The sequence below is a fragment of the Centropristis striata genome, chromosome 3, assembly GCF_030273125.1.
Source record: "Centropristis striata isolate RG_2023a ecotype Rhode Island chromosome 3, C.striata_1.0, whole genome shotgun sequence".
Classification (NCBI taxonomy): Eukaryota; Metazoa; Chordata; class Actinopteri; order Perciformes; family Serranidae; genus Centropristis; species Centropristis striata.
Window position 1 is genome coordinate 39204114 of NC_081519.1, and position 24108 is coordinate 39228221.

General features: G+C 39.7%; 1 protein-coding gene across 2 annotated transcripts; it reads left to right on the forward strand.

Annotated features, from left to right (window-relative positions):
• Window positions 1–184: 184 nt before the first annotated feature.
• Window positions 185–24108, forward strand: mars1 (methionyl-tRNA synthetase 1). Of its 2 annotated transcripts, XM_059328442.1 has the most exons (22): window positions 185–443; window positions 3365–3455; window positions 5031–5109; window positions 5459–5590; window positions 6903–6978; window positions 7571–7755; window positions 9252–9361; window positions 10545–10661; window positions 11231–11434; window positions 13153–13354; window positions 14173–14247; window positions 14533–14703; window positions 15652–15747; window positions 16532–16649; window positions 17982–18195; window positions 19630–19761; window positions 20448–20552; window positions 21211–21406; window positions 22040–22111; window positions 22402–22428; window positions 22732–22875; window positions 23507–24108. In XM_059328442.1, the coding sequence occupies exons 1-22, from the start codon at window positions 341–343 to the stop codon at window positions 23654–23656; spliced, it is 2799 nt and encodes a 932-aa protein (XP_059184425.1). In that variant the 5' UTR covers window positions 185–340; the 3' UTR covers window positions 23657–24108. The 2 variants fall into 2 exon arrangements, with proteins under 2 accessions (XP_059184425.1, XP_059184426.1); XM_059328443.1 differs by lacking the exon at window positions 22402–22428 and having other exon boundaries at window positions 187–443.

A 24108-nucleotide genomic window follows, 5' to 3' on the forward strand; every position in this document is an offset into this window, starting at 1 on the left:
AGGAGAATCATGTCACACCCATCCCGCCCGGCGGTGCTACGATATAACACGAAACAAGCAGACCTCATGCATGTCAAAATTACTCTTTAGGAAATGGCTCATGGGAGATGTAGTCCATATGACAAACAGCTATCGTTTCTGTGAACGGCATAGACACCGCCCCAGAACTACAACTCCGCCATTTGTAAAAGGGCCAACCTGTCTTGCATCAGCGTGTGTGGACCGCACTCACCGGCAAAGTTACTACCAGTAGCTTGTTGTCTTGTTTTTAAAGTTAAATATTGCCACGGTTAAAGTCAGTCATCGGTCCCGACATAGCGGAGTAGCTACCAACGGCCAAATGAAGCTGTTCGTCAGTGAAGGCAACCCGCACTGCCTCAAAGTGTTAGCTACGTTAGAAGTGACTGGAGTTCAGTGTGAAGTCCAGTATGTCAACCACGAAGGTAAGACAGCATGGCCAGCTCAACATCAGGCTGAGCATCTGATTATAACGGGAACTAATATCTGACAACGTATAACTATGGGGCGTTTAATCACGTTTAAGCTGAGTTTGGGCTGTAACTGACGGTTATAACGGTTGAGGAATAGCATGCTAACGGAAGCTGTAGTCCTGATCAATCAATGACAGTCCAGTCTTCCCTATCTGAATCTGAGAAGCAGCTAGAAAACTCTCCTGCAGCATATCACTGCGCTGTTTGTCTGGTTTCAGTATTGTTTGTTAGTGCAGCCTCGTGTTGCTATTGTTTATGGGTGCATACCTAGAGGTGTTGAGCCTCTACCTGTACAGTTACATGTCTGGAACAGTCCGGGTCTGCTTGGGTAGGGCTACATTACAAAGTTGTGGTGGGGCTGTGTCACACAGAAACAGATCAGATCTATTGTTATGACAGGCCCAGTACTTAACCCTCTGGGGTCTGAGCCTATTTTTGGCCATTTTTGAATACTTTTGATTTTGCCCATGTATGTACCACATAAAAATGTTTACTACACCTATATATCATAGACCCCAGAGGGTTAAGCATGGATGTTATTAACTAAGGATGGGTCTTGTTACTTACAGGTAATTACAAAAAAAGTCAAATCTGGGAATTAATACATGGACTCATTCAGTTTTCATTTGAGACAATTGGTCCTGTACCAAGCAAGTTGAAAAAGTTGTACCACTTTTCAACTTTTTTACTTTTATAAACGCTACTTTTAAACACATATTGATTACAAATTGAGTCTTAAAGCTGCCTAAAATAGGGCTGGGTGATATGACGATATATATTGTCAAAATGGTATAAAAATCTTTATGATTTTTTTATTGTTCGCCTCATAGCATAATTGCCTAAGTCATATTTTAGCCAAGTTGAGACATCTGCCTAGCTCTACTCTCTGAACACTGCTGATTCACCATTCATTACAGACTATGTCATCAGCCAAAATATGACTTCCGCCATGAGGCTAATCGTCAGTAATGCAGGGTGAATTAGTAGTGTTAGGAGAGTAGAGCTAGGCAAATATCTCAACTTGGCCAAAATATAACTAAGGCAAATATGCGATGAGTCTAACAATATTTTTTTCTATATATACCGTTTATTGTGTTGAAAAACCAGCTGCTAGACTGCATTATTGCAATATTTACAATTTACAGACGCTTAACCTTCTGATTCTTGCATGTGGGAGCGAACTATAGAAGCACTGTTTTGCTAACATGGATTATAGAGTAAACTAAAATACATTAGAACCATGTGTTTATTTCAGATTGACTGTTTACATATCAAATTAGTTGAAAACCTATATCCTAACAGATATTGTTTTAGAGATATAAAATTACCTATATTGGTTTGGAGAACTTTTACCGTATGCCCAGCTCTACTCCACAATATTTTTCAAAAATCATTTTCTTTAGTTCGCCTGTCAGTATTGTTGGAGAATAAGATAGATTTTTTTTTTTGTTACAGCAATTAGGCTGACTTGATCCTGCCAACAAGTTCACTTCAACGTCTATTCTAGCATACAGTATTATACTGTTATTCCTTAACCAACAAAAAAAATTCATGAAGGACCTGGAAAACTTGTTCAACCAAAGAAGGAGGCTGTCTTATTTACACAGAGAGATAGATAGAGAGAGAGAGAGAGAGAGAGAGAGATAGAGAGGGGAAAAATAGCCAACATGACCTGAATTGTTGGCCTTATTCATTTACTCATATCCCATGTTATATGGGACAAAAGTTTGTAATATTCATCTTGCTATTGATTTCAGCTAAATCACTCACTCAGAGTTGGATTTTTTTTCCTAAAGAAAGGTTATTTTAATGCAAGTAGCCCTGCCTTAGCTACGTTCAACATTGACATTATAACTGTGTTTTGCATTGAGTCCCATTCACCTACTCCTAAGAATCAGAGTACTAATGTTACAGGGTATTTTCTTCCTGTAAGTATCGTCATGTGGAACGTCGTGTAGATGCTGCTGTGTAAAGGTATTAGATTCTAATTAAATGGTAATACATCCCAGCTTTGAGCTTATGTTGTGATGTCTCAGGCATGTGAGAGAGGCTTCACTGTCTCCAGTCCCAGATGTGTGCTAGTCCTCTTTGGGAGCTGGATCACAGAGATGAATAATCAGGACCATCTGGCATGCCGTCTCAGAGTATGAATAAAGTGGACTGTACACAGAGATACATAATGTATAGAAACACGATTCAGGGTGTGGAACATTATGTCATACGCATGCATTTTGTTCCAAATCTGTTAAACAATCCAGTACTTACTGTGCCGATCAAACTGAGATGATCTGTTTTCTGTTAAGGTGAATTAAAATGTTATTCCTGCTGTATTGAATCAGAGCCACTTTTCCATATGAAACTGTATTGAACTGAAGACCTCAGTAAAATGTATTTTAAGAATCTCTCATGTGGCGATAAATTACAGATTAAGGAAAACAAATCCTTGACCTTTTTAGTGACCTATGACCTTGTGTTCTTCATAGGTTATTGTTGTGTCTGATACGTATTGAGGCGGAGGATTATCCTTGAAGCATTTAAGGACTCTTGCAATATTAGTTTTCCTTGAATGGAATTACATACATGTATATGTCTGTGTATATATATATATATATATATCTGTCCAGGAAGTGTTTAAATGAATAAGATCTAATGGTTGTAGTTTTTCTTCTTCTTCTCTCGCTCTCTCTCTCTCTCTTAGGACGCACCCATGATAAAGATAATTACTCGTTTGTATCAACAAGTTTATACCAGGCAAAGAATGTAATCAAACTAGTCTAGACACACTTATCCCCATAACAATATTATCTGCTGTTGTGTGAATGCTGTTAGTGTTATTTGAACAAACAATGTCATTTTTTTTTTTTCTTCTCCAGAGAAAGTGGTGCCCTTCCTAAGCCGTCCAGCCTTGCCAGCCCTGCTCCTGCCTACTGGACTGCACCTTTTCAGCTCCAATGCCATCTGCCGGTCAGTAGACTAGAGACCTACCTGCTCGCTCTTTTATGCCAACGGCAAATTGACATGAGGCCTTTAAACATTGCCAGCAATGTTTGTCTGTAACTGCTCAGGTTTTAAATGGATTGTTCAAATTCTTTTTTAAGTGGGCTTGTATAAGTTCAGTATTCCCTTTATTGTCATCGATCAAGTAACAAGTACCATTACAACGAAATTTGGCCATCATCCTATCCAACTGTATTCAGTCCGTGGCCTAGAGGTTAGGAATCGGGCTTGTAACTGGAGAGTCGCAGGTTCGAATCCCAGTACTGACATGTCTAGGACTGAAGTGCCCTTGATCACTTGAACCCCCCTACACAGTTCACTTGTGTGTAAAAAAGGATGGGTAAAATGCATTTTAATAAAGTAATCTTCTTCTTCTTCTTCTTCTTAACACACACAAACAATCAGTATGACAAAGGTGAACAGGACAGGACGACAGGGAGAAGAGAGAGAAATACAGCACACGTGAGGAGAGGAAAGGAGGAAAAAAGGGAAAGGAGGAAAAAAGTGACTTATCCATAGTCAGTGTATTACCTGCTGTAGATGGTGGTCTGCACGCCTCCAGTTTGGAGAAGCAGGCAGGAGTTCTGACACAAAAGCTAAGCAATGTGCTGTGGACGGAGGCAGCAGCAAAACCTAATTAGGCCACATTAAAAAAAAATCAGTATTCATTTAAGTGTATGCTATAGTTAGAATATTTTTTCACAGCCTCACCTTAACTTGCCTTACCTTGGCAGACAGCCCCATTTAAGTTTACACAGAACTCAAGCTGTTATCTATGCTCTCTTCAAAGCTGCCAGACTGCTTTGACAAAAACAGTAATTTTACCTTGCAGTACTGAGGAGTTTTCTGGTCTACCCCTGCTTTGATCGGTTAGCTTGTTTGTGTAATTGTGTGAATCCAGACTAACCCTTTAAAACACCAAAGTCACACAATAACACAACAAAACTAACTGATCAAGGCTGCTGTAGACCAGCTACTATATGTAATACAGATTGAATTTGAGATGGATATCTCAAAACCTGGGTAAATAAAGCTAAAACTGTCTGCATGGCTATATAACACTAGGTGGTGGATGTGGAAATATATTCCTGTAATTTGGGTGAACTGATCCTGTAATCCCATTAGCAGCTTAAGTAGTGTTTTTCCTATTTTATTGGCAGGTATGACATTTCCATGTCATATGTTATTATTATTAAAGAATGAGATCTGATAATGTTGGTTGGAAATTAAAAACAGAATATATGATTGCACATCCTTTTCCACCTACATTTATTTGAATTCAGTACATAGACAAGATATTTATGCTCAAATTGACAAACTCTTGGTTTTTGTAAATGTATACTATACAAATTTGATGCATTCTGTTTTTATTGACTTTTTCCAGAGCGTCTCTTGAAGAGGGAAACACATTTGTGGCTGATATCTATATTTACTTATGTTTATTTAGTACATATAAATAATATAGTACATTCCTTTTGAAACCAAGTAAGCTCCATCTGCTTACCATGACTTCCTTCTATTTTCCACTTCTTAACCCCTTAGATACCTGTTTGAAGTAAGTGGGAAAGACTCCAGTGAGCTTTGCAATCAGTGGCTTGAATGGGAGGCCACAGATCTTCAGGTAAGCTCCACATAAAAACAGACCTTTCAGTTCGCTGGTAATCTGTTACACAAAACACTAAACCTCTTTGAGATGCGAACTATTTTCAGTTCATGCTTTGGTACGATTTCTTGTGCAGAATCCTCTTAATGTTCCTCAATGTGTTGCCAACGGGGACATAAATCCATGCAGCAAAATGATTAAAGCTCATGCTCTCAAAAGAACAATGCACTGAAGAAATCTATCAGCATGCTCTGCAGGGTTTAAGAAAATGAATTGTTTAACCTCAGTCATGCTTCTTTGCTTTACTGCTTGATCTTATGTCATTCAATCAATTCTAATTAATCTCCTATTTGTCTTATGTGTGCAGCCTGCTCTGCTACAGGCCCTTCACATGGCAGTACTGCAGGGGAAAGGATCAGAGGTGTCCAAGGTCCTCCAGGGGCCCCTAAACTACTTGGAGCAAAGTTTGAGCAAAGGGAACACGCCATATTTAACTGGGGTAAAGCACTTGCTATTTTTCAACGGCCATTTAGTTGCTATGTATAAGAGATTGAAAGAGGACAAAGACAAACACACTCATTCAAACAAGGTTTTTTTTTCAGGCTACATATTATAAGATCAAGTCAAAAGTTCACAATGCCTCAGTGGAAGCTCAGCTGAGCTAAAATGAGTGCCTCCTCTGCGCCACATCAGGCTCCTCCGGCAACATTTCTTTTTCTTGTCTTTTTTCGGCTGCCGAAGCTGAGCTAGTGATGCATTTTTAAGTTAAAAAGATTCATCTGGGGAGGAGCTCCCTCATGTTGCAGATGTGTCTGAGTGTGGGTGGGTGGGGGTGTGAGATCAGCTCTCCGCGGTATTTGCAGCCCCTGTGGCAACAAGTCATCTGCGTCTGTCATATATTTCATGTGTACAGAAATATATTTTGTTAAGTCTCTTGGTGATTGGCATGGCTTGGAGGAGCCCTGTGCAAAGATAAAGAAAATCTGTGGTAAGCACACAGCGAGGCAGCCACAGCAGTACATGCAGTTCATATTTAGTGAGGTGCAAGCAAACAACACAATCATGCTGAAAATAGTCTTGAAAGTCACAGGGGGTCGGATGGATCCCTATTCTGTGTTGTTAAGGGCTTTAAAAACAACATTTCAGTTTTAGATTGGATGGCAGAAACAGACATGACAAGTCCAATTGTATAGTAAATGGTAATGGATGGTAAATGGACCTGCACTTATATAGCGCTTTTCTAGTCGCTTTGCGACCACTCAAAGCGCTTTACACTACAGACTGCGCTCATTCGCCCTTTCACACACACACACACACACATTCATACTGGTGGCAGAGGCTACCCTAAACGGTCCCACCTGCCACCAGGTGGGAATTCATTCACAGCATCTGGAGCAATTTGGGGTTCAGTATCTTGCTCAAGGATACTTCGACATAGAGGCTTCGACAGACAGGGATCGAACCATCAACCCTTCGGTTGGGGGCCAACCAACTCTACCAACTGAGCCACATAGTGTGCTTATTTTGTTCATCAGAGGAGACATATCATAAAAAAGTCACTTTTCAGTGCTTGTGCACCTACATTTGAGTATGCCTACCAAACCACAAACTGTGAAATAAGACAACCCAGCTATTCATATCTTCGTCCTATGTCACATGCAGGCCTAATGGCATAATGAATACAGGTTTACAGGTGAGACAGACGGCATGATAAAAAAAATGTTTTTTAGACCTTTAAAGCATGTAAACATGTTGTAGTAGAAAGTTAAAATACAAGTATGAGCCTAATATTCAACTATGCTGTGTTTCAGGAAGCTGTTTCAGTTGCTGATGTTGTTTTGTGGGCTGCACTGTACCCTGTTTTATCTGACTCTTCACTAGCATTGGGTAAGTACTAATACACTCGGGGTGTCCACGACTAAGAACTTACATAATTGAAGGTGATAGGTCGAGTCTTGTATATGGTCAACTGTTCATTGAATTATGTTTTTTTTCTCCTCTGTTAAAGCTTAATGTATTTATATAAAAATGGCAAAAACAACACAATTATTGCTCAAGTTACATGTGACTATTTCTTAGCTGTTGTTTCAATCAACAAAGCTGTTTGTTGTGTGTGGGTGAAGCGCTGTCCATAGTACTGAAATGGAGTGGTGGAGACTTAGACCTTTGTTTTATAACCACAATTTCCCGCCGAATCAGGCTCCTGAGATGGAATCGGTGAATAATTGACTATTCAGGGTCACCCCTTCATTAAATATCAACAAAATAAATTATCAATCAATTAACTAGTTATTATTTAAATACCTCAACTTCTTCCCTATTTTCATTCATCAGTTTTCTTTCGTCCCCCTTTTCCTTTATTTTATTTTCAAATATCTTATTCATATTTTTGTCGTCTATGTTATAACGGTCCTTCCTTTTCTCCTTTTTTTTTTCCCCCCTTCCACTACCATTTCCCTGCCTCTTTTTCTCTTTACAGGCGAACGTACGTCTGTGAAGGCTTGGTTTGACCGTGGGGCTGTTATGCACAGTTGCCAGTCTGCTGCTCAGAAAGTGCTGCAGGGGAAAGGCCTGCAGGGCATGAAGAGCTACATGCAGAGGCAGCCTGCCCCTCAGAGCAGCCAGTGCAGAGAAACGCAGCCATGCAACAGCAACCCTGCTGAGGTATCAGCCAGATCATCAGGATAACTATTAGACTTAAAGCATTCTTACTGAACAAAAAGCGTTCAGAGGACACGTCAGTGCCTAACTACACTCCTGCTTTGCCTCAGGAAAAACGTCACGCTCTGTGAGGTTTCCAAGAAAATGTCTTTGTTATTTTCTTCAAGCTGTAGGTGCAATCACACAAACAACGCCTTGCAAGACACATGTACCGTCACAAGTTTCCTTTCCCACATTTTCTGTCTTTACTTCAGCGTAGCTTTTACGAAGTTAAAGCATTCAAAGGCTTGCGAGGCTTGAATTCACCTCAGTTAAACTAAGCAGGGCTCTCCTGTAAAGCACATGCAGCCTCTGTGTGAGAGTTAACTGGCTCTATTAAAGCTAAATTCACACCCGTGTTAGGATATAGAACATGCAGCATGTAGAAGTTACATCACTATTACTTTATCCTTGTTTCTCTTTCTTGTGAAGGCATGGCAAGCTTTGAACAGGTGTCAGTCAAATTTAGCAACAGCACTGATGACTCCCTGTCAGAGGAAGTTTCAAAATATGTGTATCTCAGATTGATAAATTCTTTTGCATCAAGTTTTGTGTTAGAGGTCAAAAGGTCAGGTAGGAGTTGGTATTTTGTTCTCCTTTTCGATACGGTAGTTTAGTGAGAAACAGTTCCAGATGACGGATTGCCCTGCTGCACTGGCTCCATACAGGAGGATTTTTTTTGACAGTTCAGATTGATAGATTTGTGACCTTGAGCAACTCTTTTCAGAGCTGTCACAGTTGTTGAAAAAGAATTCATGTTGTGTGTTTACAGTACACTAAACACAAGGCCACCTTTGTGCATGTACTGCAGTTCTTCTTTTTATTTTTTCTTTGTTAGCATCATGTTGAAATGTAGCTTATTCAGATATTAAATTCAGTCTTTATGAGTCTCCAAAGCCAGTTTATTGTGTATTTGTAATCGAACAGCTACAACCCTGTTTTAATAAATAGAAATAGAAATATAAAAAACTTCTGTATGAATTTAAAAAAAGTTGTCTTTAAGTTTGCAGTTGAATAAATATCAAACAGGATTAACACATTATCGCATTCTGTTCGTTCCAACTCTTTTAAAAATTGGAGTTGTACTTTTATCGTTTCAATGATTTTAATGGTAAAAACTTCTAAGTTTGCTGATCAGTTATTATTGTTATTTATTAGGTGTTGGGTTTTTTTTGTAAATTTGACTTTACGGTGACCTTGAGTGATAAGAAAGGTGCCTATAAATAAAATATATTGTTATTATTGTGATCAAAATTTCTAAGATTGGAATGATTTATAGATCATGGTTATACTCTGTACTGTATTTCTGGCCACATTGAAAATGTTTAACATATTAAGTAAATGAAACCGCCTGATTCAAATACAAATATCTTCTCATGGAACTAACTTAACAACTGACCATTGAAGTTAATTTTGGTGTAATTCCCAACTAATCATTCTCTGTATCTGAATGCTTTCAGAGTGAGGAAGATGAGCGTGCGGTTTCAGCGGAGGAGATGGAGGCAGCTGCTCTCACCTGGAGTAAAGGTTTGAATGCCTGTCCATCAGCTTCAGACAGACAACACCCCATGTAAGTAAAAAAACAAAAAAGTGTTTCTCTTTCAGGCAGATACTCTTCACAGTTCCATGCAGTGGGAGTGTATGTTGGTTGTTTAGGGGGTTATATGATGTTGTAGGGATCACATAACCTAAGATTATCTTCTTGTGGGACAGGACACAGAAGAGCAGAGTTGAGCTTCAACTTGTAGAAATGTGACCCTGAGCATGTAGACATACCAGACTGTATAAAAGAAGTGGGTGTAAGCTCCAGGTCTGAAAAGTGCCAATGTGGAAGTGCCTTAAACATGCATTCTTTCTAATGGCCAGCAGAGGACGACTCCACTGGTTGAAAATAGAATTCAGATTGTATTAAAGTCTATGAGAAAATGACTTGATTTATTACCTCTGCAAACTTTTTTTTCTACTGAGTTTATAGTCTCATTCATTAGTTTGAAGTCTTCAATACAAATTGATATGAGTTCTTAAATTATGGTCCCATTAAGAGTGAAATAGATGATAAACAGGATATACTTTAGGGCACTTGTGCAGTGGCGGTTCTAGACCAGTGTTCCTGTGGGGGCCAAGCAGGGGCCAGTGTTTAATCAGAGGGGCACATTAAAAAACGGCAAAGGTGATATTTAAGCATTCAAAACCTTTATTTTATTTTACCTCTCATTTAAACATCTCATTTAAGTATATTTGGAAGATATAAATACATTGAAACAATGAGACTTGCCAACAATAACAATTCTTTTTGTACAACAATGACATTTTCTCATTTTTGTGCACAATTACTTTTTTTTATATTTTGGAAGTGCAGGACAGTAATAATGATCTTTTTTTATATTTCCACAAGCTTTTATTGAACAATTAAACTATGAAACAGTGTACATATTCTGGGTTCCTTTTGTCTACAATGAGGTATTGTTTGAACAAAAATTAAGTAAGAATTGTTCTGTCGTTCCTCGTTTTTCATCACTTTATTATTAATTTGACACAGGGGCCACAGCAGGGGCCAAGGGCTTCTTCACAGGGGCAGTGGCCCCTGTAGGCCCCTGTGTAGAACCGCCACTGCACTTGTGAGTGACATGTTGCTGCCACGCTGACCTGTTTGCAAGGAGAGGCCAGGAGCCAGCTGCAGTCAGGTTGCTGGAAATGTTGCTGGTGCATATTGCCCTCTGGTTCTCATTCAGATCCACTCTGTTTTCCATCAGTTTGCCACAGGAGGGCAAGAGAAACCTCCTAGTGACCAGTGCCTTGCCTTATGTCAACAACGTCCCCCACCTGGGCAACATCATTGGCTGCGTCCTCAGCACTGACGTCTTCTCCAGGTAGGAGTTGAATCCTTTTTTGCCAGGTGCCAACAATATACTGATAATCATGGGTAAAATGACCTGAGAGCATAAAGAATCTTGTACATACAGTACAGGCCAAAAGTTTGGACACACCCATCTCATTCAATGCGTTTTTCTTTATTTTCATTACTATTTACATTGTAGATTCTCACTGAGGGCATCAAAACTATGAAAAAACACATATGGAATTATGTACTTAACAAAAAAAGTGTGAAATAACTGAAAACATGTCTTGTATTTTAGATTCCTCAAAGTAGCCACCCTTTGCTTACTAGAATATAAGACATGTTTTCAGTTATTTCACACTTTTTTGTTAAGTACATAATTCCACATGTGTTCATTAATAGTTTTGATGAATTTACAATGTCAATAGTCATGAAAATAAAGGAAAAACATTCAATGAGAAGGTGTGTCCAAACTTTTGGCCTGTACTATATATACTGTACAGGCAAATCTGTAATGTATTTCTTCTCTAAATCTTTCTCCCTAACTTGCCATCCCTCTTCTGTCTTGCTGCACTGACTCCATGCGTCCTGTCCTCTAAGGTACGGCCGGCTGCGGGGTTGGAACGTGCTGTTTATATGCGGCACAGATGAGTATGGCACAGCTACAGAGAACAAGGCCAGAGAGGAGGGTCTGACACCGCAGCAGATCTGCGACAAGTACCACGCCATCCACGCCAACATCTACAAGTGGTTCCAGATTGACTTCGACTTTTTTGGCAGAACCACAACCGAGAAGCAGACAGAGTAAGTGAAAGCAGGGAAGAAGGCTTTAGTTGGCCTGTTTGTAGAAATTCAATCTACAGTTATCAGAGAAATTAAAGACAGGGCTTTTCTTTCATCATAATCAAAGGTAAACCGCAAAGATAAAGCTTAATGGGGAGGTTTACATCATGCAAGACCCTGGTCTTCTTCTGGGAAGTGTAGTTCTGGTGCTACTTGGCTTTGGTATGAAAGGGCAAATACATTTCCATATGATTACTATAACATTACATAACATAGGATTACTATAATCTTGCAGGAGAGACTGGTGTGGATGTCTGGCCCTCTCAGGCTTAGTTTCTACTCTACTTTATTCTAGAGATTATTAAACTTGGTTGTAGAATGTAGGTTATTACTTACATTTCTGACATTTACCAAATGAAAAAATAGTTTATCCTATTAAAACATTTGTTTTAACTATTTAGTTCAGCAGCAATGTGTCTGCAACTACTGTTCTTATGTGTGACACCTGTCAGCTAATGGATTAAACACTGGTACCACACACTTTAACTAAGATGAGGATTGTGTGTAAAATGATATTTAGTCAGATAAGGCTTAATTTCACCGTCATACTGTAGCACTATTTATTAAAGAAGCAGTATCACTTTCATAACTTTTTCAAAAGTCAGCAGAAAGGAAAAGCACTTCCAGAGTCGATCTTGGAAAAGATAAATTGGACGTTCTGTATTAAAGTTATCTATTTTATAATATCAATCAGGTAACTGAAGTCTGGAGGTGTTTTTTTAATGTGGAATTGGGATACAAAAAGGCATTTTTCTTCAGTAAAGATGAGACTTTAATCCTTGAGCTTGTACATAGAAAAGGATTACAAGGATAAAAACTTTTTGTGCCTTTGCTCTGATAAGTAAAACATAAAAGGCATCAAACACCATGTACAAGAACCACGTTCTTTTGAAAAGTGGAAATAGCCCAGATACTTAGACTTCTGATATGATTCAGGGAAAATGCTCTGGGTGTGGGTCTTACGTTTTAGATTTACAAATCCAACACAAAAGATGACCAGCAACTTTGTTTTTCGTACCATTTTACTTTTATTTTACCAAACCAATAACACCATCTCTCTTCATTTTATGTTCTTCCTCTAGTATAATACTATTTTTTCTTTGTTGCTATAGTCATATTTATCGTTTACATAATTTTCTAGCCAACAGGAATGAGCAATATCAATCTGAGATGGAAAACAAATGGTGTCAGGGTTTAATGACTCATTAGTTCCCATACAACACATTTGTCAGTGTGTTCATACCTTATTTATACAGTCTATGGTTCATACCGGTGTTCATTTTGGAATGAAAAATGAGTAAATATCTTAATTTTACAAAAAATTTTTGTAGGCGAAATAATAAGGGGATGACAGACATCATTAAACACTAACTGACCATATGCACATGCAATATTGTTGATGAGAAAAAGATGAGACTAAAATGTAGTTTGAAAAAAATCCAAACTTTATGGGAAGAAAAAGTCTGAATATTATTAACAGTGCAGCAGTTCTGTTTTGTGCTACATTTCACCATATTAGGACAAGAGGATGACTCGAGGTTTATTAAAGAAAAAATGCTGACAGAATTAATGCTAGTTTATGCCCCTGTAACACTTTTTTTTAATTAAAAATTTGGTTCTGGCATCTCCGGCACAAGCCATAACATATCTTTCTAAACTATCTTTGTTTTTCCTTTCAGGATTGCACAAGACATTTTCTGGAAAGTCCACAAGAACGGTTTCCTGATGGAAGACACGGTGGAGCAGCTGCGTTGTGAAAACTGCCAGCGCTTCCTCGCCGACCGTTTCGTAGAAGGCATCTGTCCCCACTGCAGCTACCCAGAAGCTCGAGGTGACCAGTGTGATAAATGTGGTCGTCTCATCAACGCTGTAGATCTCAGGGTGAGTTTGTTGATGATCAAAGACAAGAGGATGATGATTGACGTACAATTAGGCTCCGTTTACACGAGGACGCTTGCGGGTAAAAACGAAAAAATATTTTATCGACGACGGCGTTTTGGGGGCTTAAAAACGCAAAAATCTGAAACCACCTACCAAAGTGGAAAAGTTAAATACGCTCCGCCGTAGCGTGTCCATCTACACGCCAAGACGCAAAACTCTGCTCAGATCTGCTCATGTCACGTATGTGTTTACGTCACATACATGCTCCAGTACAGGAAAATAAACAAACATGTGGGATTATTTCCATGCGTTGGACCTTCAAGCTGCTCTGGCAGCTCTAATAAACTTACAGGAGTCTTTCCACCAAATGTACAGGATACAGATAGTATTAGTGAACAGAGAAGGATCTGTAATTACCTCTATCACATTTTGGATGCAGCAATTGGTCGGAGGCGAGCCAGACGGCTGTGAACGAGACCTGGGAGATCTAGTGATGGTGGAGAACTTTGTGGAAGGAGTAGCTGATAGAAATGTGTGGCGTGAAAACTTCTGCATGCCCAAAGATGCTCTTATGGCTTTAAGTGATGCCGCCTGGCTGCATACAATCGAATTTCACACACTTTTGCGTCACCGTATGCACGCAGATTTCCTCCCGAAAATGCTCGTCTAAACGAGGAATAAAAAGTGAAGACGAGACGCCACTTTTGCGTCTTCTGTTCAGACCGTCCTCGTGTAAACGTAGCCTTAGAGTGAGAATGATGGCTGAAGCAATTACCACACCATTTCTATTCAGTCATTGTTGTTGTCTGTCCCTTCAGGAACCCCAGTGTAAAGTCTGCAGGCAGACTCCAGTCATCCGCTCCTCCAAACATCTTTTCCTGGACCTACCAAAGGTATGCTTTTCACATTGCATTGTAATGGCATGGGTTGTCCATCCTGCAGTTCAGGCGGGGCTTTTCTTTCTCACAGGGATCAAGACCAGAGTTAGCCTGTTTAGAAAGTACAAACAGCAACTATAAAGCTGAATTCAAAGTCAGACAGCTTGTGAAAAGCAGATATCCCTGTGGTAATTTTATTACATAAACGGCTTTACTCTCTCTGGAGCTGTGGTTTGCAGTTAAGACATTTTGCGGTTTTGTCAGCATTTTTTTAATGTTATTTTCGCTCCTTCTCTGCAGCTAGAGGCTCAGTTGGAGCAGTGGCTGGATAAGTCAACCAGCACAGGAGACTGGACAGCAAATGCCAAACAGATCACTCGCTCCTGGGTGAGAGACGGTCTCAAACCCCGCTGCATCACCAGGGACCTGAAGTGGGGAACGCCAGTACCTCATCCTGACTTTAAAGAGAAGGTCTGCTATTTCCACATGGAGTAAAAAATGGTTTTCACAGTATAAAGTTTATTATACAGTAGAAAGGATGAACACACCTTTGTTTTTTACCTCTTTTTGAAGCATGGGAAAGCCCTAATACTCAGCTTAATTACCTGCTGAGAAGATAATGAATGCAAACACTAAGTATCAAAGGTCAGGTTTCTAATTAAGCATAGAAAATAAATATGCACTTCATTAGCTTTTTACAAAGGCTGCGGTGACTGATGATACTGCTGTGCTCTGTAATAGCACACTGGGAGACTCTGGCATGTCTAAACATGTTCTAACACTGACCACTTCTTACACTTTCTCCAAACACTAATTCACAATACAAAAAAGTCCCACTGTGCATCTTGAGGATTTAAAAAATTCCTCTTAAACTTTATTTCTTCGTACGAGTAATGTGATTCAAAATCCATTATTGTAACACGAAAGCTGTCTTCAAATTGGCAACATATGGCATAGAACATACTCAATCTGTATGTACTGCATACTGCATATGAAATGAATGATAAAGCAATGCATCTTCGCTGCGTCACATGACTGTAAATTGAAAATTGTTTGTCACAAATGAAAATTAACATGTTCTTTTTCATTCAATTTAATAATTTCCAGCATTATTTTAAGGCAAAATAATATAATTAAATATTTTAGTGCTATGTGCTCTTGCGCTTTTCCTCTTAACTGAACCTTAAAGTCACTTGCCCTAATTTGTAATTATTTTATCCAGTTGTTAATAATTTAAACCATCTGTCCGGACAGACTGAAGAGCCATAATGCATTTTTCACGTCTCAGTGAGTTCTAATGTAGTGTTACATATGCATTTCTTTTGAACACACAACAAGTTGTCATACTTGAATGAATAATGTGATTTTGAACACAACCTTTGAGCTCTCTTGAAGTCTTCTATCTTGCTGCCTCTGCAGGTGTTCTACGTGTGGTTTGACGCCCCTATTGGTTATCTGTCCATTACTGCCAACTACACCGACAAATGGGAAAAGTGGTGGAAGAATCCTCATCAGGTAAGCCGCCCCTCCCTGGCTCCTCCCGCCCAGCACACATGCCAGAAGTTATGAGCCGAGCAGAGTACTGATGCATGAGCTTGGCACAGATTTTGTCCTCTTTACAACACAGAATGGGTCTGATTGCTTTTTTTTTTCATTGCCCCATCTGGTCCTTTGCACTCTCCATTAAAACACAGTGTAATTCCTAGCCCCATATAACCCTAATGTGAAACAGAGGAAGGCATAACCCCTTTGATTATGAATAAAATGCGCAATCAGTTTTGTATCCACAGCTACAATGTACACACGGCATAATGAGCGGAAGGCAGCGCAGCTCTTTGTACTTTGTGGTTGCCGTTCGTTTCTAGATTCCTCCCCTCTGAGATAAAAGTCTCTACCATGGGTTTTTTTGATTTTTGTTGTTTGTGATGCTGTCATCAGCTTTACTGAGAAAAGGAGAGCTACTTGACATTTCGTGTGTACGCATGTGATGGTATTTAAAGCTCTCACACAACTCCGCTTTCCACACATAAAGTAGCAGTAATTGTCAAGCTGGCAAGTTTTTTAAAATCCCTTTAGATAAAAACGATCCAACCTATCTTCCTCACTCTCACTGACTCATCTCTCTCTATGTGAAACCCCAGGATTGAGCTCCTGTTATGTGTGTGATGGCCTGTGTTTTTCAGAGAGATAGAGAGATGGGGGTTGGGGAGAGCTGATAAGTCCTCTTTGAACTGGATGATCTCATGATGATCTAATATGATGTCATCCTCACAGTGCAGTGTTGTGTCTCTGCCACTAGGTGGAGCTGTACAACTTCATGGCCAAAGACAATGTGCCGTTCCACAGTGTGGTGTTTCCCTGCTCCCTACTGGGAGCTCAGGACAACTACACTCTGGTCAACCACCTCGTTGCCACTGGTAAGCACTTATTTCGACTGACTGAACTCTCCTGTTTAAATATTTATGATGTGTTTGGGACTTGCAGCAGATCTTTAAATGGTTTTCATGGCACATTCAGTCTGTTTGGCAGTTATACAACGGATGGATGTCATGAATGATCACATTCACACTGGAATTTAAAGTGACAGTTCATATTTTTGAAGGAGGTTGTATGAGGTACTTATCTATAGTCAGTGTCTTACCAACAGTAGATGGTGGTCTGCACGCCCCCAGTTTGGAGAAGCAGGCAGGAGTAACAGCACAGACGCTAAGCAATGTACTGATGTGAAGGGGGGCAGCAGCAAACATATTTTAGTTACCTAAAAGAAGACCCACTTTAAAAAATCAATATCGTTTAAAGAGTCAGTTATATTCAGAATATTTTTAACCACTACCTTACCGTCAGACAGCCATTATCTACGCTCTCTTTAATGCCACCAGACACCATTAAAAGTCAGTCATTTTACCTTGCAGGACATGAGAGTTGCTGGTGTACAGCTTCTTCAATTGGGTTGTTTGTCTGTGTTAAGTGTTTTAAACAGTTTGTTTCAATTCCCTCAGTAACATAGATAATGGCCACAGTTCCCCATCTGAAAGGGACTGATACCAATGTAAGGGGTGGAAATATTATATATATACACTAGGGGTGGGCAATATGGCCCTAAAAGAATATCACGATATTTCAGGCTATTTTTGCGATAACGATTATTCTTCACGATATTACAAAATACTTAAAAAGATATAGAAAATGTGTTTTTTTTGTCTGTATAAATAAATAAAAATCTAAAATGTAGTGTGAAGTGCAAATCTCAACAGTTGCCGAATACAAAAACGTTTACTCTTGAGTCTTGAGTATGAGCAAAAAATAAAAAATAACCATTTAGGGGTTTCGGGGGCATATTTTAAAGACATTTTGTAAAGGAGAATAAAGGTTATTGTATGTTTTATTTAAGGCATCTTATTTTGACAGTCTTCTTGTAAGTTCTGTGGTGGATTCTGTTAACACACCGTGCTCTTATTTTGAAAGCTGCATGTGTTTAGCGACAGAGAGTAAGTAGCTTTTTGTGATTAAAACAACTTTAATTGTAAGGCCACTACATCAAGAAGTAGGAATGTTGCCAATATCATGATATGCATTTTTTTTAACCGTAAAAAAAAATATACCGATATTATCGTGAACGATGCGATATGGCACACCCCTAATATACACTGACTATAGATAAACACCTCATATAACCATACTTAAACAAATCTGAGTTATCTCTACAAGGCTAAGCTTTGATAGTCACTTTTGCTGTAATTTCCCCACAGAGTACCTGAATTACGAGGACACTAAGTTCTCCAAGAGCCGTGGTGTGGGAGTGTTTGGAGACATGGCCAAGGACACGGGCATCCCGTCTGATGTGTGGCGCTTCTACCTCCTGTATGTGCGTCCGGAGGGACAGGATTCAGCCTTCTCCTGGGCTGACATGGCTACAAAGAACAACTCTGAGTTGCTCAATAACTTGGGCAACTTCATCAACAGGTTGGTGATACTCGTATGTTTTAAAAAGAATGTCAAATTAAGAAATATAAGAATTTACTCTGTCAGTGAGAAAAAGTTCTTGTCAGCCATCTGACTTTGTGACATGTTCTGCTTGTTACTGTTTCTTTTTCTATTATTATTATTATTTTTTTTTTATCAATTATGATTAGTCACCAGTGAAATTAAAAACTGGGGCAATCCACCTCAAGTTTCTCACTTTTTTTTCACAATAAGTTTCACTCAAAAAGTAAATACGCAGCAAAACTGTCATCCAGTCCAATTAACAACTAAGTTTTCAGATTGTTGTACTCATTGAAAAAAAAGTCTGTAACTATTACAAGAGGCTCACCCTAGTTTTCTAAATTTGTTTGGGATGGCGTAATTTAGCCCCAATTACATCGCCTCAAATGATTTTTAAAAGATCAGGGTTAAATCCCACATCAAAGATTTTTCTCAGCAGCTTTTTTTCAAAGTACCTTGATCTTCAAAATTGGTCTCGGGCAGCAACGTTGATGCCTAATTGGTTCAAAAATATCTTGTAGATTGCATCCAGCCTTAGGTGTTGGAGGTAAAAAGAATTCTGCTTCAGAAAAGAAATGCTGTCCTTGCCTGGATCCAGTCTCTAAATCACTACATCATTAGCTACAGTGTGTCCATCTTAGGCCTTTTTTTTTCAGATTCATAAACGGTTCTGGGCTGTGGTGTTCCAGCTAATCGCTGTTCAGTTGAAATGTTGACTGTCGACAATTTCACAAATAATCAGCTTGACAAACCGAAATGGGTAAATCCTTACTTAATATTTACCAGCAGCAAATACGACTTTATTGATTAGGGCGATTCAGTTATTGTAACGGTAATAATATTGCTCTATATTTTCCCAGGATGAAAAAAAAACCTCAGGGCATGTCAGTTTCACTAATTAAAAGACAACAACAAATTAAGAATGCCGGTCACACGAAGTTCATGCTCACACATCAAAATTGCAGTTCATTGTGGATTTGACAGAGGTCTGGCAGACTTTCCTCCGAGGCTGAGAGATGTGTAAAATATAGAACAGTCCGTTGCATCAGACATGACAAAAACGTTCTCACTACCAACATCCTGATGTACACATAAAACTCATTTTTAAAATTACTGGCTCTAGACACAACTACAATGTAGATGCAGTGAAGGAGATGTGGTGAGTCTCAATGCAGTACACTGTTGTGTTAGTTTACATGAGGAGAGCACTGTATTACATCTGACAACAAAATCTATAATTTATAAACTATTAGCAAGTCAAGTAACGTGCCCTTCTCTCGTTTTGCTCTCTCTCTAATTCCCTGCTTCTCTCTGCCTTTCTCGCTCCGCTCCCACATTTTTCCCTGACCCCTATATATATATATATATTTATATATTTGTCTTGTTGAAACCCCCCCCCCCTTTCTCCTCCAGAGCTGGCATGTTTGTCACCAAGTTCTTTGAGGGCTGTGTGCCGGCGATGGAGCTCCAGCAGGAGGATAAGAAGCTCCTGGCTTTGGTGGGCTGGGAGCTGCAGCAGTACATTCAGCTCATGGACAAAGTCAAGTAAGAGTATTGGGCTTACATAGTTGTCAAAAAGGTTCATGTTGGGATATCAAGTTAATTGAATGACATTTAAGAAGTAAAGCTCTGCTTTTTTAAAAATTAGATTCATTCAGAGATTTAAGAGGATTTTTTTGGAGTGTGCTTGTATCCATAGTCAGTGTATCACCTACTGTAGATGGAGGTCGGCACGCCCCCAGTGGCTTTGAAGAGAGCATAGATAACAGCTTCAGTTCTCCGTAGCAAAGAGCTGTCTGACAGCAAGGCACAGGAGCAAAAATATCCTAAATATGGTATTCACTTAGACATAGAAATGCACTTAAATACTTAAAATAGAAATATATTTTTAAGGTGGCTAAAATATGTTTTGCTGCTGTCCTTCGTCCACAGCAGTACATTGCTTAGCTGGAGTGCCAGTACTCCTGCCTGCTTCTCTAAAGTGGGGGCGTGCCAACCACCATCGACTGTAGTTTATACACTGACTATGGATGAATACCTCATACAACCCCAATCAAAGAACTACTACTAGAATAGAAGACTACCCTTTTAAAATTGTATATATAAATATTCCATAAAGGTAAAACATTCTAGTGAACCCACATCTGGACTTCTACTGAAGTAGATTCTCTATAATGTGTCTGCTGTCAGTTTCACGCTATCATTGTGTCTTCTCTGAAATGTTCCACCAGAATCCGCGATGCTCTGAGGCACATCCTCAACATCTCTCGCCATGGCAACCAGTACATTCAGGTCAACGAGCCCTGGAAGAAGATCAAGGGAGGAGACACAGAAAGGTGTGATGGCCATGACCAGCTTATCACAATCTGTACCTGTGTAGATCTATACAAGGAAGATAGATCCATGTTACAACTGTGTAAATCCTCATTATATATTAAAACAGACCTGCCATTCACAGGCATGTGTCTCTGAGCATAAGAAAACTTCAACTGACAATTCATCATCTAGATTTTTAGAATAAGGACATATTTGTATGAAGAGCAAAATAGGAGAGTAGTAATTAAAGGTAGAATGAGTAGGAGTTGTCCATTGCTGTTTGTAAACACAATATTCAAAGTTGGATGTCCTCCCTGGCTCAACAACGTCTAATTAGACAGCAAGTTTATCAATCTTCAGTCGAGAGAGCTAATCGGCATCGTATTTGTGTCCAGACAGAAGAATTTAGCATTCTCTGACTGAGACAACACTGACTACGTGTTAGATGGTGAAACGAAAAGAGAAAAAACAGACAGAGGGCGGGGTCTCTGCAGATACAGACACCGCCACACACTATCCGATCATTAGGGTTTATTTATTTTATATGAATCGATACATTGTTTTTAAAATAAATTCTACTCATTGTTCCTCTACGATGTAATTAATCATCAGTGTAAGATTAGCCAAAAAAATTCAGATTCGTGACATGTCTGACTGGCGTCTGTCTCTCCTCTCCAGACAGCGCGCGGGCACAGTCACCGGCGTGTCTGTGAACATCTCCTGCCTGCTGTCAGTGATGCTGCTCCCATACATGCCGACGGTCAGCCAAACCATCAGGGATCAACTCAATGCTCCTCAGTCTTGCGTCAATACCATGTTGCAAGGCACGGGTAGCTTTGTGTGTTCCCTGAGTGCCGGCCACCGCATTGGCACTGTGAGTATGACCTGACAAAGCGCACACACACACACACACACCTGTGGAACATCGTGTACGTTGACGCTGGGTGATACAATGAGGATGCAACAGTCTGCCAATATCTCAAGACTCTGGAGGACGTCGTAGTCATGTGAACACACACATACACACACTTAAGAATAATAGCCTGGACGGTGTTTCAAGGCCCTCGAACAGCAAGTTTCTCTCAGGCCACTTGTCCCTCCAGGCCTTATTGTGGTGACCTGCGTCCACAGCAGCCTGCCAACGCTGCATTCACTCTCCAAGGCTTAAGTGAATCGTGACTGAGGTCTCCAGACAAGGAGCAGCAGACAACGCTGTTCTAATGTCGCACTAAAGCACCACTCACAGGTCTCACATCTTCACTGACAAATCATTCAATGCTGCATTGAGGAGTGGCGATCATGATCGAAAACTCTGCAAATGTCTCATACATAGTTATCTACTTACTTACTTGCATAATCCTCTTTGTTCAAAGACGAGCACAGAGCCTCCAGGTTACATTTTCCAGCTACACTGGCCTTAGGCTACATCCACAATTGCAAACTTTAAATATTCGTGCATATATTTTTTTTAATTTCTACCTTTTTTGTTCCCCCTTTTATTTCCCAGGTCAGTCCGTTGTTCCAGAAACTGGAGAGCGACCAGATCGAGGCTTTGAAGAAGAGATTTGGTGGACAGCAGGTATTTGATGTTTATGGTACCTAATGGTCTGTGCATGAGTTCAGTCAGGACTTTTAGTAATATAGGTTGACTATTTATGAATAATGAAATAAGAAATTGATAATACATAGCCGTTCACGGCCCTCTGTCAGACTGTCGTCACGAATCAGACTTTGTATGTAATTGCAGTATCTGTCTTTTGAAACGTGATGCAGAGCAAACATATAAATGTTTAAATTATGTATTGCGCATCCATCATATAGATAAAAATAATCCCTCTCTTAACCTTCTCTTCAACCGCCTGCCTCTAGCCTGAAGACGAACCACCTAAAAAAAAGGTATCGAGCGGCATTTGTTTGTGAAGAGTTGGTCCACACTGGTTATGCTGTGTCAATATTGATTACGGCATGCCTTCACTAACACTAGAAGCTCATCTAACGTCCTCAGATTTAGAATTTTTTTACTCATCCCTGTGTGTCCAGTGTGATTCACCGTCTATTCACACTTCATGACTCATAAAATCCCGCCGACATTTTGAGTGATGAGTGTTTTTGTCTGAAAATGAAGTAAGTCGTCTCTCGAAATAATAACCATCAAAACGCCTCAAATTCAAACATCTTCTTCTGTCTTTCCACCCTCAGACAACAGCTCAGAGGGCTGGCAGCACTCAGCCTGTCGCTGTGCCAGCTCCTGCTGCCGCTGCTGTCGTCGCTGCTGGGGTGGCGGCGGTGAACGGAGTGGACCCAGAAAAAGCCAAGCAGCTCACACAGGCTGTGACTGAGCAGGTGAGACCGCTGGTTAGATGGTTAGTGGCTATCGGTAAACCCAGTTGTTACATTTTTAGACATTTTGGAGTCAATTATAATTAGAAAAGCACTATATGTTTTTTTTCTCAATAAAGTTATTTAAATTGAGTTATTTTGTCAGCGTAAAAAATCTTCGTAAAACAGTTAAAACACTACGGATGTCACCTTCTGTATGTAACGAAAACGGTCTCAAAAAATCCAGTCACATCTGCAACAAATTGCTGGCCGCTGAAATCCATAGCGGCTAATTTTAAAAGATCATTTAACCAGTATCTCTATTTAGAAAAATATTTTGTAATGCTGAAGTTATAATAAACTGTTAAAAAAATGATCCAAATGTATTTATCTGAATTTTTACGAAAACCCTACATCTATAAATGCGGCGGCTAAATTTTGGATATCAAAGGTTTAATTCTCAGTATTTTTAAACCCAGACAGGCGCGTATAATTAATAACTCACAAATTGCCCCCTTAGTTAATTGCTTACTATCTGACAATAAAAGCCGCCAAGCTTTATTTATCCATAAAAGTGGAAAAAGGTTTAATCCAGGACAGATGTAGGTGTGAGAAATCTATTAAAACCCTGTCTTTTTTTTTTAATGTACCACAGGGGGAGAAGGTGCGAGCACTCAAAGCCCAGAAGGCGGAGAAGGCTGTGATCACAGCAGAGGTGGCCAAACTGTTGGACCTAAAGAAACAACTGGCTCTGGCTGAGGGGAAGAGCCCTGAGCCTGCACCTCAGAAGGGCAAGAAGAAGTGAGACAGAAAGGAAAGATGAAAGTGAAATGATGGAGGTTAGTGAGAGGAAAGGAAGAATAGGTATGATTGTGGAGAATGGGAACAAGATGTACACTAAGAGAGAGATGAGGGTATTAGCTTAAGGCAAAGCCGTGACAGGATCTAAGACAATGTGGTATTGGCACTGAGGACTAATGAAATGCTGGATAGGCCGACGGGGAAATGAAAACACACAAAGAGAGAGTCAAATGAATACAGCTACAGAATGGAGGGATTTTTCCAAATCCCTTCACCAAAAGAAACTGATTTTATACTCTCCCTGTGATAAAGTCAGCATACGGTATTAGCGTTGGAAGGTGTGTTGGGCATTTAAAGATGTTTTTTTATATCCTCTGGAAAATTGTTTTTTTCCATTTGCTACAAATACCCTTTTTGAATCCAGAAAATAAATTGATTAAGTTCAGCTGAAAATTG